General features: G+C 42.0%; 1 protein-coding gene across 1 annotated transcript; it reads left to right on the top strand.

Moving 5' to 3' along the window:
* The first annotated feature begins 891 nt into the window (after positions 1-891).
* Positions 892-14886, top strand: LOC146701298 (DIS3-like exonuclease 1). The gene is made up of 9 exons (XM_085468871.1): positions 892-4258; positions 6275-6367; positions 6450-6581; positions 8957-9220; positions 10402-10556; positions 10732-10910; positions 11001-11146; positions 11810-11981; positions 13549-14886. Exons 1-9 carry the CDS (start codon positions 4020-4022, stop codon positions 13864-13866), a joined length of 1698 nt encoding a protein of 565 aa, XP_085324997.1. The 5' UTR covers positions 892-4019; the 3' UTR covers positions 13867-14886.
* Positions 14887-14948: the final 62 nt, after the last annotated feature.

A 14948-nucleotide genomic window follows, 5' to 3' on the forward strand; every position in this document is an offset into this window, starting at 1 on the left:
GGGTGCTTAAATGGTGCTCTAACCGTTGCTTCCTTCTCTCACCCCAACCGGTCGCAGCAGATGGCCCCGCCCCTCCCTGAGCCTGGTTCTGCTGGAGGTTTCTTCCTGTTAAACAGGAGTTTTTCCTTCCCACTGTTGCCAAAGTGCTGCTCATAGGGGGTCATATGATTGTTGGGTTTTTCTCTGTATCTATGAAGCGCCTTGAGGCGACTTTTGTTGTGATTTGGTGCTATATAAATAAAATTGAATTGAATTGAATTGCTTAAAGAATGGAGAACACAAACTTTGTCCAAAAACCTCTTATGTTTTTATTTTTAGCAGTCTCTTTTTTCTGCAAAATGATAACCAAGTTAGCCTTTTCTTTTGATACAACATACCTACTTTGTTTGGAACCGGTGAATAATGGAAAACATGTTTAGCTGTTTGTTTTTTTTGTAAAAAGATAACGGTGTTAGCTTTTTCTGCAGCTACAGGGCATGTATGGTATCACTCTATCAAACAAGAAGACAGTCGCATGTAACTACGACGGTGTTTGCTAGTTCACCTTACATGCATTAATGTAATAACGTGGTTAGCCTACTCAACGTAAATTACACACGAACAACATTAAGCTCCTCACGCAGAGAAGAACGGTTGCTGCTGCATCATCATCCGTCTGCTACACTGGCAGGGCTAGGGGCCAGGACTCTCCTCTTCGGGTTTTTGGGGGATGTTGCTAACTCCAGGTCCAATAACAGGCAACCCACCCGCAGCAGATGTGCTCGGTGTGAAGTCTCGCAGCAAGCTATCAAATACGGCGCATTTCTCTGCTTTTAAAAAAACGCTATTGCGTTGCCAGGTGTTTCATTGGATTCGAGGTGTTACTTCCTTTGCACAGTATCACAGTATCACCTTAAAGCACTTGTTGCTGCTGAGTTTGCATATTTTGCTGTGAAGTACAGCCAGACTTTTGACCGCTTTGCCTTGGACATTTAATCTGTAGCTCTGCTCTCAAAGAACATACGTACCTGGACCCGCCTACTATCCTCGGAAACGTAAAATGATTGGCTAGAATCCAAAGTGTATGACATCTCAAGAAAAAAAAAAGCCACCCGTATCCGGTATACCCGCACCCAATGTTCCCTCTAATTTTTCATGTGTCTGAGCGAACACAGAAACTCCCTGAGCGATCCCTTGGACCACTGTGAGCAACAGCAGACGTGTGCACTGTGGTGACGCCAGCATTGAATCCATGCAAGTTACATGGTTTATTAAAATAATAAAATTACAGCATTTACATTTATGTTAGACTACTTTTAATTAACTATTTTAGCCCACTTACAATGAAAATTTAAAAAAACAAAACAAAAAAATCTTGTTCATGACCTGTGTAGCATGTTAACACTATTGGAAGTAAAAATAACTTGAACTCCAATTTTGAAAACACAAGTTTCTTTTGTTTTTTTTTCATAAAGCTCTGACTTGTATTATGAGTCTGTGGTCTGGGAGAGAGTCTGTAACTCTGTCTGCAAAATACAGTAAATAATGACCAATGTTGGGTAATTAATTATATAGTTACTTCTTCAAAAAAGTAACTGAGTTATGCAAACAACAAAGTTTTTTGCAGCTGTTTACCTAAAAATGCAGCCAAGGCGTTTTTTTAAATAAACATTTTAAATTATTTAGAGAACAATCATCAAATTGCATCAAATCTGATGCCACACAAATTATTTGTGCCACTCCAAAAATAATTTCTGTCAACTATGAGATGAAGGAGAACAACAGCCTGATACCTGCAGGCCTGACAGCAGCAGATGTGTCACTGCTGTAACACCTGTAACACTCAGCAGTCGCCTCATTGTTCTGACACACACTAAACGTCGCCACGCCGCTTTGCTCGCTAAAACACCGGTGTCGGCACATAAGGACGCTGTCAGAGCCTGTCAACGACATTGATTAGCTGCGTATATACGAATGTGAATCGCATTACTGGCTGGATCCCATACGGGAGCAGCCAGTCACTGACTAACACTGCAAAACAGACTTGTTAAAGTATTGATTTTAATTTCAATTCAGGTTAGATTTTTTTTTTTGTGCGCAACGCAGATTTTCTGTGCGCAGAGACCGTGCCAGCAGTGCGCAATTGTGCACACACACAGCTTCGAGGGAACATTGCCGGTACCCATTCCTAACTCTGTTCCACATGTGTTATGTTTCCTTCAGGATTAGCTAAATAAGAGAGGATTATTTTCCATTTATTAAACTGCATTTAGCTACTCTTTCGTATCACATTTACTTTGGGAATGCACCAATTGGTCCACATCCTGTTTATGCAGGGCCCACTTTTAAACGGTAAATTGCTGAAAATGTAGCCATATATAGCGCTTTTCTGTGTCTTGCACTCCTTTGCATAGATTGAAGCATCTGTGTGTTCCTGTTTTGTTGAGTGTATCTGTCTGTGTGGCTGTTGAAGGCTACTGAGAGTGTGACCTTCACAGTTCACCAGAGGACCATCTATTACATTTGTTAGGTTATGCGTTTTTGATATTATTGCATCCTCACTGGCACACTCAGTCCTTAGTGTGGGCTTACCCTGCTCCATACCTTGTTAAGGATAAAGAACTTACAACCTGGAAGTAGATTATATCTCCCATAGTGAGATACAGAGAATGGTTGCTTACCAGGGTAACTCTGGTTTTCTGAAACCCAGGTGATGTTTGGTTTTCACCTCCAAACAATCGCAGTCAGAGATCAGGTGAAAGAGGAAAGAGCAGAGAGCGTCAAAATAAAAGGGAAATTATGGGAGCAAACACCAGAGTTTAACAATTGTTCATCACTAAATACAGTACAGATATTTTAATAAGGAGAGGTTATTTGAAAGAATGAAATTGATTTACTGATGAACAGAATTTAAACAGGTGATTTGCCGTTAGACTCAGATGGCCTATCTCAGCGGAACAGAACCCCGTCTGTGAAAAGGATTAGAGCAGGAGCCCCGAGAGCCTGGAAGCTGGTGGTGGAATGGTTGAATGGAGCATGAGTGATGAGATGAGGCGTGTACAAGGAAGAATAACCGAGGACACAGCATGAATGCTGATTGGCCTGGAGAAGGTGATTGGACTAGACCACTTCAGGAACGCCTTTAGCCACACCTCACCAGGTGTAGACAATCGGCAGTTAAACCTAGGCAACACCTGAAGACAACTGCATTTCCACTGTAAGGAGTGTAAGGGTTGCAATGGGCTGTAACAAAGGACAAGCACAGATGAGTCCACTATCATAGACTGGAACATCATTCATAACTTTTTATGTTATAAAGGGGGTGGCAGTAGAGCTTCTGTGATTGGTCACATCAGAGAGTGCTTGGTTATCAGAGAGTTACCATAGTAACCAAAGGTTTTAAAGATTGCAATATAGCTATTGTTGTCCAGAGGGGCCGATGGTGCGATATGGCAGCCTCGCTTCTGTCAGTCTGCCCCAGGGCAGCTGTGGCTACAACTGTAGCTGCCTCCACCAGTGTGTGAATGTGAGAGTGAATGAATAGTGGCATTGTAAAGCGCTTTGGGTGCCTTGGAAAGCGCTATATAAATCCAATCCATTATTATTATTATTATTATTATTATCAAATCAACAAAATATTAAAGAATCATTAAATATGTGGAATAGTTCATTCTTTCCTTTTTTCATCAGTGGTTTACACACTGGCTTGCAGGCAAAATGTCACTGGTTCGATTGCAACCGGAGATACAAATCAGGGTTGTGCCTGGAAGGGCATCTGGTATAAAACTCTGCCGTATCAAAAGATGCTGAGCTATCAGGTGTGGTGACCCCTTGTGACAAGGGAGCAACTGAAAGTGAAACACTGTTTTGCTTTGTCTTTGTGTAAAGTGTCCTTGAGTGTTTTGAAAGGCGCTTAATAAAATGTATTATTATTATTATTATTATTAATGTTTTGTATAGAATCATAACAAAATGTGAAAAGTTCAAAAGACTATGCGGCTGTTTAGCTGTGCCTGTCCGTCTGCCATCAGCTGAGAGAGATGCCGGTCAACTCTCTGGAGAAGCCGTGGACGGTAGACCCCTCTGAGGTGGCAGAGCGGCGGGATCTTAGGGACAGTCGCCTGGTGTTCAGCATCGATCCACGCGGCTGTGAAGATGTAGACGACACGCTGTCTGTACACAAGCTCCCCAACAGAAGGCTGGAGCTGGGAGTTCACATTGCTGATGTCACTCACTTTGTCAAAGAGGGTTCGCTCACAGACTTGGAGGCACGTTCAAGGTGAGGAACTGGTTGGAGTGGTTGGGTAGAGTAGGTGGGATATAAAAGGATAAAAGAAAATTACAGCATCTTGCATAAGTGTTCAGAGGAACTTTCAGAAGTACAAAGAGGCAAGAAAGTTGTTGCCTGAATTAATGTTGCATCAGCAGCATGCCTTGTAGCGCAATTATAAATAACACAGAGGGCCACCTTAAATAAGGCTCGTGTCTGATGTGAAGCATTAAGCCTTAAATGTCTATCATTTAATCACATGTAGAAGGACTTCACAGGGTCCATGATGGCTTTGAAAGTATCACTGGCACCAGGAATTGAACCAATGGTCAGCACATTGTTGGTTCAATCCCTGATGCCTTCGGGCTTCATGTTAAAGTCACCTTGCACAAAATACTTAACCCCCAAATTTCCCTGGATGCATCCGTTAGTGTGAGTGTGCATGTGAGAGAAAATGCTTAAAGGTATAGACTAACGCGCTGTATGAATATGTGTGCGAATGGACGAATGCTGGTCGTGCTAAAAGGTGGTTGGGGTTCTCACAGTAGAGAACTGCTACACACAGAACACAGTGGTCCATGTTGTTACGAAGAACTTGTGCTCATTTTGAGTACGATGCCATTAACAGGACAGGGGAATGTTTCCGCTGTGGGAAAGCCTGAGTGATTTTCACTGTGGCCTTCATAAACATATATTACTACGGGACATGGCAGCCATACTTGTACACAACATTCAACCAGAAGGTCATGCAGCAAAAAAAGGAAAAATGAGTCCGCTTCCAACTAAATTAGTTTTATTCTACTGAGTGGTAGAAGTAAAGAACAGTGTGTCACACATCATTTGTTTTCAGATCCCCTTTGTACAGTTACGGGTGTCAGGAAAACACCGGAGGTCACATGATGGCATGTGACCTTGAGTACCTGATGTTAATGGTTTGTCTATAATTGGCTTTCAGTGCATCTTATTAATAAAGAGGATGATGATACAAGACAGTTGAACCACAGTAATAGAACAAGAAGATATTCATCTGTGTTTATGTCCAGATATATGCACATGTTCTGATTTATTTATTTATTTTGTGCTGTATTGTACAAATGAATAAAACTGAGTTTAAAATATCTGCAGTAAATGAAGTGAAGGTCGGGGCTGCAAAAGTAATGCTTGCACTTGATCTCCACAAATTTTCCTTCCTGGGAACATGCAGCGATGACACCATGTGACAGGGAAGCAGCCCAAAAAAATTTGTGTCACAGCTGAACGGCCGACAAATCTGCAGCAAATGCATTCTGCTGTCATCTCGGTGTAATCTCGCTATAATCCAAAATCTCTACGGAATTCTTTCAGCACCTTGTTGAGTCTTGGAAGTGAAGAAAGGAGTGTTCAGAAGGCAGAAGTGTCTAACCCAGTGCTAATAAAATGTATCTGATAAAGTGTAGTCTGCAGATAAATTAGTAAGAAGGTCCATGAAGTGCATGTCGTTTTTTAAAGGCAGCAGCAGCAGCAGCAGCATGTACAGAAGATGATTGAGAGCCGAGTGAGGAGAGAAACTCCGTGTAGACTGTTAACAACGTGCACTTATAAAATAATACTGAAATCTTACTATATATTTTTTATGTTGTGATTTTTAATGTAGTTTTGGTCCTCTGCTTTCTCTCTGACTTACTCTAAAATTCCATTTTACATTTCATAGCTGTCCACAAAGCAGCGTGCAGATCACCCACCTGTCCAGCTCGCCTCCACACTTTAAAGAAGTAAATTAAAATCTCATGATTGTGGTTTGAAGCCTTAAATTCTATTTCAGAAAATGGGGAATATTTATTAAATCATAAGAAAAACATTTTGCTTATTTATTTCATCCTTCCTGACTTATTAATAAACAGAAGGATGAAAATGACAAAGGTGGAACAAACTCTGAATATTTAGTACTTATTTTCAAATTATGTCTCACTTTTGATTAGAAAGAAGATGATAAAGCTGCTGCTTTGATCTCATTGCCTTTTTATATTTATTATGTCACTTCTTAAGGGCTACAACCTACTACCTGGCAGACCGCAGGTACGACATGCTGCCTGCTATTCTCAGCGCAGACCTTTGCTCACTGCTGGGAGGTGCTGACAGGTTAGTAGACTTCCCATCACACGTTTCATTTTCATATGCTTAAAATGCATGCTAGTTGTGTAACTGACACTTTCAAATTCAGGTATGCAATGAGCGTGCTTTGGGAGCTTGACGCAGAATCCCTTGAAGTCCAAGAGGTCTGGTATGGTCGTACACTCATCCGCTCCTCCTATCAGCTCCACTACGAGCTGGCTCAGGCGCTCCTCTTCATAGAGTATTTTGTGTGTTTTGGTAATGTGTGTACTTAACAGTAAGACTATATAAATAAAGACTGCAAACATTTAAGGTTCATGTTCTTAATTGAAAGCGTAAGCATGTTATAGCTGAGTGTCTAACCCTAACACATCGTCATTACTGACGTCTAACATACGACACAAAATGATTCAATGAATCTGAAGTGAATCAAACAAAGTAAACCGTGCACATAGCTTCAGTGGAGAGAAATCCATTCTGCACATTAAAAACTGGAACCACTATCTTTCTCGCACATTTCAGCTGCAGAAGATTCTCCCTTCTAAGCTTCTGTCTAAGTGAAAGTTTGACTTAACCTCTGTGTTTGGTCATTTTGTCAGATGACATCATGGTTAGAAAATTCAGTATCAGTCACCCCGAAACACTTCATACAGCCGAGGGGAGGAAATCAGGTCAAAAGACACCTGTGGAAAAGGGCCAGGGATTAATGATAACTAATGATTAAATGGAGATTGGTCTATAAACATGTAGTCAGTGATAATGATGACAAAGAGGTGATGATGATGTTCGGCGTCATCATGAGAATCCCCCAGCTGCCACGGTCTATTGCAGCATAACTAAGGGAGGATTCAGGGTCACCTGGTCCAGCCCTAACTATATGCTTTAGCAAAAAGGAAAGTTTGAAGCCTAATCTTAAAAGTAGAGATAGTTTCTGTCTCCTGAATCCAAACTGGAAGCTGGTTCCACAGAAGAGGGGCCTGAAAACTGAAGGCTCTGCCTCCCATTCTACTTTTAAATACTCTAGGAACAACAAGTAGGCCTGCAGAGCGAGAGCGAAGTGCTCTAATAGGGTGATATGGTACTACAAGGTCATTAAGATAAGATGGGGCCTGATTATTTAAGACCTTGTATGTGAGGAGCAGGATTTTGAATTCTGGATTTAACAGGAAGCCAATGAAGGGAATCTGCTCTCTCTTTCTAGTCCCTGTCAGGACTCTTGCTGCAGCATTTTGGATCAGCTGAAGGCTTTTCAGCGAGTTTTTTGGACATCCTGATAATAATGAATTACAGTCGTCCAGCCTGGAAGTAATAAATGCATGAACTAGTTTTTCAGCGTCACTCTGAGACAGGATATTTCTAACTTTAGAGATGTTGCACAAATGGAAGAACGCAGTCTTACATATTTGTTTAATATGTGCATTGAAGGACATGTCCTGGTCAAACATGACTCCAAGGTTCCTCACAGCGTTACTGGAGGCCAAGGTAATGCCATCCAGAGTAAGAATCTGCTTAGATACCATATTTCTAACATGTTCAGGACTCAGTACAATAACTGAATGAATTTAGACGCAGGAGTCTTCCAGGTCTTTATGTTTAGTTTGGTTTTTTGCTGTGTTATTTACAGAATTACAGATGGATACCATATATTTCTTTTCATCGATAATAAATTATAGTACGGTCTAATAGAGACGTTATTTTTAAAATCAGGCGTCTAAGCAGAACACGTTCCTCAGCAGAAAACATTTTATCAGAAAGTCATTTCAGTGAGAATATTGGAATAAAGAAACCAAGCACTCCACTGTGAAACCACTGACAGTTTTCACATTAGATCACAGCCATTTATCTACAGCGGCTGGTCGGCCATCTGTTAAAACCTCATATGGACAATTCCTGTTGTTCTATAAGATGCTCTCTAATAGGATGTCTTGGATTTATTTATTATTCAGTTATTGCATTCCTGTTATGGCTGTACGCACACAGAATATTGATATGAAGTAAAAATGATTCTCTCGGGTTGCTTCTGGGATAGTGGAAAAACCAATATATTTCTAAAAGTGTGTTTAATGATTGAGCTGCCACCCAAAAATCAAGTTCGTATCTTGACAAAGCTGGATTATTGACCGCTGGTGAAACATCTGTTGTCCTGAAGGATAAGGACAACAGATGTTTCATCTTGATCTATTATATAAAACGGCCAAAACTGTGTTCAAATCCAAACTTTCTGGCTTCTTTTGGTTCCTGCTGAAGTGCTTTGGGTCCCCTCAGTTCATCCTTAGTCTGAGAAAAGTTTTGTTCTCTCTTTAAGGCACATTTCCTTTGAGCTAACTTAAACTCTGATTGGCTGTCCACTATAAACAAAAAGCATGAACAGCAGATCGGTGGAGTTTCTGTGCCCATGAGCAGAGCTGTGTGCCTGTTAGGGATATGTGTTCTTACTGGTATGATAGAGAGCTGAACGTAGGAAAGACAGTAGACTGTTTTCAGGTTGAGATTCATTCACATTTGGTTCTCCGTGCAGCATTTGTTCCGGTGGAATGGTGCATGTTCAACTGAGTTAAAGTAAACTGTAGTAAAATGTGGCCCACTGATGCATTTTCATATTCTTTTTCATTGAAGTCACGTTAGAAGCATTTTCCCTTTTCAGGTGGGTGCCCAGCTGGATGAGGAGAGGAACATTACGGCCCTGGTCCCTCGTCAGCCCCTGGAGGTCCATGAGACCGTGGCAGAGTGCATGATTTACGCCAACCACTGGGTGGCCCGCAAGATCCAGGAAGCTTTCCCCAACCAGGCCCTTCTAAGGTGTCACCCACCACCACAACAGGAGCTATTCAACCAGCTGGTGGACACTGCAAAGGCCAAAGGTTTCACCATTGACACCAGGTAATGTTTTTGACTGTTCAGTATAGAAACTGAGGAAATGCATATTGTAGTCCAACGCACATCATGTTCAGACACACAAGTGTGTGAACCTGAAATGTTTGATAACACGGGGACACACTCAGGTGTCACATGAGCAGTCAGACAAGAAGAAGACATGTTCCTTCAGCTCAGGTTGAGGTTGAAGCCAAATATGCTTCCAAACCAAAGACTAGAACATATGATGAAGCATATCTTGCCTTTGGCTTCAGCTTCACAACAGCTGTCGTGGCAAGGTCGGTCTCCCCGACAGAATTAGTTTCCCCTGCGTCGGGAGCACACGCTGGGCTGTCCAAATCACGGACAAACAGGATCCCACATTCTTGATTTTCAGTTCACAAACACTTCTTATAACGACTAACTACTCCTGAAACTTTGGAGGTTTTAGCTCTTTACACAGTAAAGTTACAGGATAAATATAATTATCAGGCAAAATGTCCTTCGTTTGTTAAAATAATCCCGTCTGATACCACGAGAGGACAATAAATATTTCATTTTCTGTTGTAACCCTTAAACTGAATGGTAATGTAACGACACTCAGGTTTCACTTTTTTACAAAACTAAAACATCACTACTTCCACGTCTGACTGTTTGTAATGGAGGCGGCGTAACCTGGATCCACACTCCGTGCCCAGCGAACGCTCGCCACGCAGGGGGAACACATGCTGTCGGCGATGCCGACCTCGGCACAACGCTGATCCTGCCGCAGTTTGTTCCCCGGTTCAAATCCCGGACAAACAGGATCCCACAGCTGTTTATGCTTTTAAACCCGTTTTGCACAGAGAGCAGTGTTGAATATTCTCACACGGGAACAAAACAAACAACTCAAATAATTAAAGATGGTTTGTTTTTCTGTTTTTTAAAAGAGGCAGTGATTTATTTAATTACAACCTGTAATCTATTACAGTTAACTTTTATTTGTTTAACTGTTTACAAAAGGTCTGAGGATCTGAGGCGTGGAATGAACTGCAATGGAGTTTGAAAACAAAATATGAATGTGCGGTTGGAGGATTGTGGGGGGGGGGTTAAACCAACAGCAGAACCGGTCCCAGGACAAGAGACATGGTGATGCAAGTAGCTTTGTGTCACTGACTGCTGAGATGAGAGGCCTCACTCATCCCTGGTTTCTGGCTCTGTTCCTTCAGGTCCAACAAGGCTTTAGCTGCCTCACTGGACCGAGCTGTGGACCCACAGGACCCCTTGGTGAACAGGTTGTTCAGAATGATGGCCACCACTGCTATGTCACAGGCTCTGTACTTCTCCACTGGTGCTCATCCTCAAGACCAATACTACCATTATGGTACGATACCGCTGCACAGCTTTTATTGGCTGCACTAGAGTTTCAGTGTGACTGTGGGTCAGTCCATCCATCACACGTCTGCACACACTTGTCCAACGTCTGTTGTTTGTGAAGAATTATTCGACTGAGAACTAGAAAGAAGGCTAACGTGCTGATATTTGCTTCGTTGTCGTAGGTCTGGCTCTGGATCGCTACACACACTTTACCTCACCCATCCGTCGGTACGCAGACATTGTCGTGCACCGCCTTCTTACCGCAGCCCTGCACATGCAGAGGGGCGTTGTATCTGGTAAAGCACCAGCCAGTAACAAAGAAGTGGAGGAAATGGCTCACCATGTCAACAGCAAGAACAGGGTCAGGGGTGTTTTATTGTTTGTGTTTTTCAATGATTCACCTCTTACTCTATTAACAGAAGCTGTGCTGACGTCTGTGTTTCATTTGCAGGCAGCACAGGCAGCCCAAATGCGATCCACAGCACTGTTTCAGTGTCTGTTTTTCAGAGAACGAGACCCTCAGACAGACCCGTGCTGTGTGGCTGACGCTGTTGTCTACTCCATTCGAGACAACGGTGTCTTGGTGTTTATCCCAGAGTAAGAACCTTCAGTCCTGTGTTTTGTTCTGCAGTCTTCTTCTTTTCCTTTGTTTAATGGAGCTGTACAGCAGCTCACAGACGGCCAACCACTCGTGTATTTTTAATAGACGAATTCAAAGTTTATGACAATGAATGAATTTGTTGGAAGATGTAATTGCACGCTAATCAATGTATATTTAACAGTATACACGCTAGTTTTATTTTCTCTTAAAAAACCTCAAAATGAGTTTTAAATTGTATAAATTTACTAAACTAATTCCTTAAACATTTATTGTGAGCAGGGAAAATCGGCTAAAACCCCGAATCTTTTCTCTACCAGGCTTTAAATAAGTTAATTGCATTGCTGAAGTTGAGTCTGTGGGGAGGGACGGTGCTTTGGAGCCAGCCTTGTGTTTGTGGCACTTCTACGTTAGCTTAGCTAACCTCTGGAGGTTGCTGCTTGTTTATTGCAAGGAAAGTGTAATTTAATAACATCAGTGTTCTCCATGCTTGTGGTGTTACAGGGATATGCAATATTAACAGTTTATTAAAATGTAACCTGTGGTCATTTTGAGAAGGCTGTAGAATCCATGTAATGATTAAAATCACAGGGCGCAAAGCAGGTTGAGTAATATCACTGAGTAAGTAAGGCTGCCTCTGACCACAGCCATGTTGTTCACAGGTATGGTGTGAGGGGGCCTGTGTATCTGAAGAACAAAGAGGGCCTGGTGGTGGTAGCGGGACAGGACGGCAGCTGTGATTGGCAGGGTGGCACTGTGCGAAAATACCCGGACAGCATTACCACCACCTCCAGCTGTGGCACCTCCACCTTCAAACTGTTTGACCACATCACCGTAAGTCACAGAAAACGCTAATCAATCATTTTAGAAGGTTTCCAGCAATGCAGCGCCTAAAGGCGACGATTCCAAATATATATGCATGAGTGTATATGAATCACAGGTTCATACGACTACTGGATCTTTTGTGGTCCAACATTAAGAGACGTTTTATGATCTTGTTGTGATAAAGTGTTGTGTGGTTGCTGCTTTGTTAGCTAATCTCAAGGTAACAAAACGTCAGTAAGATGAATGAGACGAAAATGATTCCTGAAAATAAATCATTTAAAGTTATTCAGTTTATTGTTTTTAAATATTATATGAAAACAAAAACATAAGTGTGGGGGGGGGGGGGGGGGGGAGGCTCTCCTCCAAGACAAGAAATGTAATGCTTCCAGTTTGTGGCGTTTCTACACAAACCTTTTTGTAAAGGGAGATAAAAAATGACAGTGGGCGGTAATTGTTTTCACATAAACGCCTTTAAACGCTGCACGGTCGCACTCTCTCTCTCGCACTCGATAAATGATCCATTGTTGCTCTGCACACGTTTGTTACCACAAACGTCGCATGCACTTATGTCATTGTCATGAGACACTCTTGCAAACAAACTCACGGTTTAGTAACACAGTAGAGCAGCGTGTTTACGGGACAGTAACAGTAATCTAATTACCTTTTTTGCAACAGTAATCCCTTACTTTACTCGTTACTTGAAAAAAGTAATCTAATTATGCGTTGCTGCCCATCACTGGCGTCAAGTTATATTAAGTTCAGGCATGTTACACACGATGATTGTGAGGAATAAGTGCATGTGATTTAAGCAAAAAGAGCAGGAAACATTACCCTAAGGTTAGCTAACAAAAAGAAACTGAAGTAACGGTGTGTTATTCTCACATCTTTGGCTTTAAGACATGAAAAAGTGACAGAGTACTGCTGCTTCCACTGTTATCAACATCTTTTCTTTCTTTCATGGACTTATCCTGGGGTCATAAATGTCAAAGGGCAAAGGCAATGCTAACAACATAGCTTACTGATGGATGACACATGTGGCCAAAACAAGATAGAAAGAAACATTAGCCCAAACACAAGTTGTCCACCACAGCATTGACTGCTGTCAAGCTATGATCATATCAAACAAAGAGATGATGATGATATTCAACAAACAAATCAACAAAACAACAACCTCACTGTGACACTTGACCGAGGTCACAGTGTTAATGAATGTTTTTCTCCCCCTCTGCTCCAGTCTCCACGTCGTGTGAATGTTAGAAAGCACAGTAAAGAAAGTTCGTGTACGGATGGATGAACGTTTGTTACATTGGATACGTGTGTGTAACATACGTATCCAATTTATCCTATTTATGAACAAAATTGTGGCACAGTCGGAAACTTCTCCACTCTACACCACTGTCTACTTAGCTGTGACGCTGCGCACAGTGCTGAGAGGACTGCTGTTATATATTACGTCACAAACCTTAAGTGGGCCTGTCTTTGCATAGCATTCCATTAGACTATTTTCAGTAGGTGCCATTACTGTGTAGTGATCGAACTGAGGAATACTGTGACTTACGTTCTCTGCTCTCTTCAGGTTCGTATTTCTGTCCACTCTTCAACTTGCCACGCTGACCGTCTAAACCTCGAGGTCATCAGCAACAAGCCTCACCACAGTGCCAAGTCCCAGCAGCCCAGCCCTCAGGGCCGCAGTCAGCTGGTCAAAGAGGTGGTGCGTCAGAATGAAGAGGCGCTGGCTCAGGAGAAGACAGCCCGGCGCCCCAAACTCTCCAAAGAGGAAAGAGAGTTTCGTCAGAGCAAAACTCCCAGTCTGTACTCTATTCTGGAAGAAATCAGAGAGTTGGCTCTGATGGATCTGGAAAGGGCTTCACGCCTCCCGGCAACAACAGCATAGAAACGCTGTAGCCCAGCTTTACCTCCAAGCAGACACTTGTGAGAACTGCACGCTGTGCGCTAACAGAACGGTGATCATTGAAGATCACTCGTGCTGAGTCATCCAGGTCATTCTTGTAGCTCCAGATTGTGTGTGGACAAACCACACGAGTGTGTGAAGTCACAGGAAAGCAAACACAATATTAAGTAAAAACATGTCCCGCCATCTTTTTAGAAACCAGAGTCAAACCGAATCAGTGGATACGTTTTGTAAAAGTTAGTTTTTAAAATCACATCAAGTTAAACTTAGTTGTAAGGAGGATAGGGAACGTGTTAATGCCAGTGAAGTGTCAGCAGTTACTTTGACAAGACCTAGTACTCACTGCAAATGTGGTTCAATCCTGCAGGAAACTAGTCAACTGCAGCAGGTTAAAGAAGTCTGGTAACAAAAGGCTTTTCTCTCAGCACCAGTGATCTCAATATCTCACTGGTGGGATCAATGTCTTGTGTAAATTAAATGTCTTGTGTTATAGAACCATTTTTGGTGAGTTCACACATATTGTACTACCTGTGACCACTTCATACAAAACCCAGCACGAGTATTGTTCTGGAGATGATAAAACGTCCACTCGTCCATTTTCTTCTGCACGTCCTGGAATCTGTCCCAGCTGTCATAGGGTGAGAGGCAGGATACGCCCTGGACAGGTCACCGGACTGATAAAACTTCATGTCACTCATTAGCAGACTTTAAAATAAACCCGTAGAGTAATGAACACACCTGAGGTTGGTTGTGTTGGAAGTGATGTATAAAACTAGGATGTATTTATCTTATAGTTTGTATATCAAGAGCCTGTATAGAAGACACCAACACCAAGGACATTTTTATTGTTTGAACTGGTAAATAATCAGAACCGTTTTTTGGTTTGTGGATTTTAAGATTGTTTTCTAGAACTACCAACAGAAATATGAACTGTACATAACTATTTCAATATGTGTGCAGTGGCCTGTAATTAAAAATGGTGTTTTCATTAGCGCAGATGGAGCCACTTCATCGTGTTGCGTTTCATGTCCCTGCAGTAGCTTAAGAAAGAACTGTTCATAATT

Source organism: Copadichromis virginalis, linkage group LG9 (genome assembly GCF_057382275.1).
Source record: "Copadichromis virginalis isolate Kocher_CV1m ecotype Utaka linkage group LG9, C_Virginalis_male_GT1.1, whole genome shotgun sequence".
Taxonomy (NCBI): domain Eukaryota; kingdom Metazoa; phylum Chordata; class Actinopteri; order Cichliformes; family Cichlidae; genus Copadichromis; species Copadichromis virginalis.

Excerpts from the sequence above, each read along its gene's own strand:
- LOC146701298 (XM_085468871.1), top strand. The coding sequence starts at position 4,020 with ATGCCGGTCAACTCTCTGGAGAAGCCGTGGACGGTAGACCCCTCTGAG. Across the intron at positions 4,259-6,274 it reads GACTTGGAGGCACGTTCAAG|GGCTACAACCTACTACCTGG; the intron begins GTGAGGAACTGG and ends TCACTTCTTAAG. Across the intron at positions 11,147-11,809 it reads GTCTTGGTGTTTATCCCAGA|GTATGGTGTGAGGGGGCCTG; the intron begins GTAAGAACCTTC and ends TGTTGTTCACAG.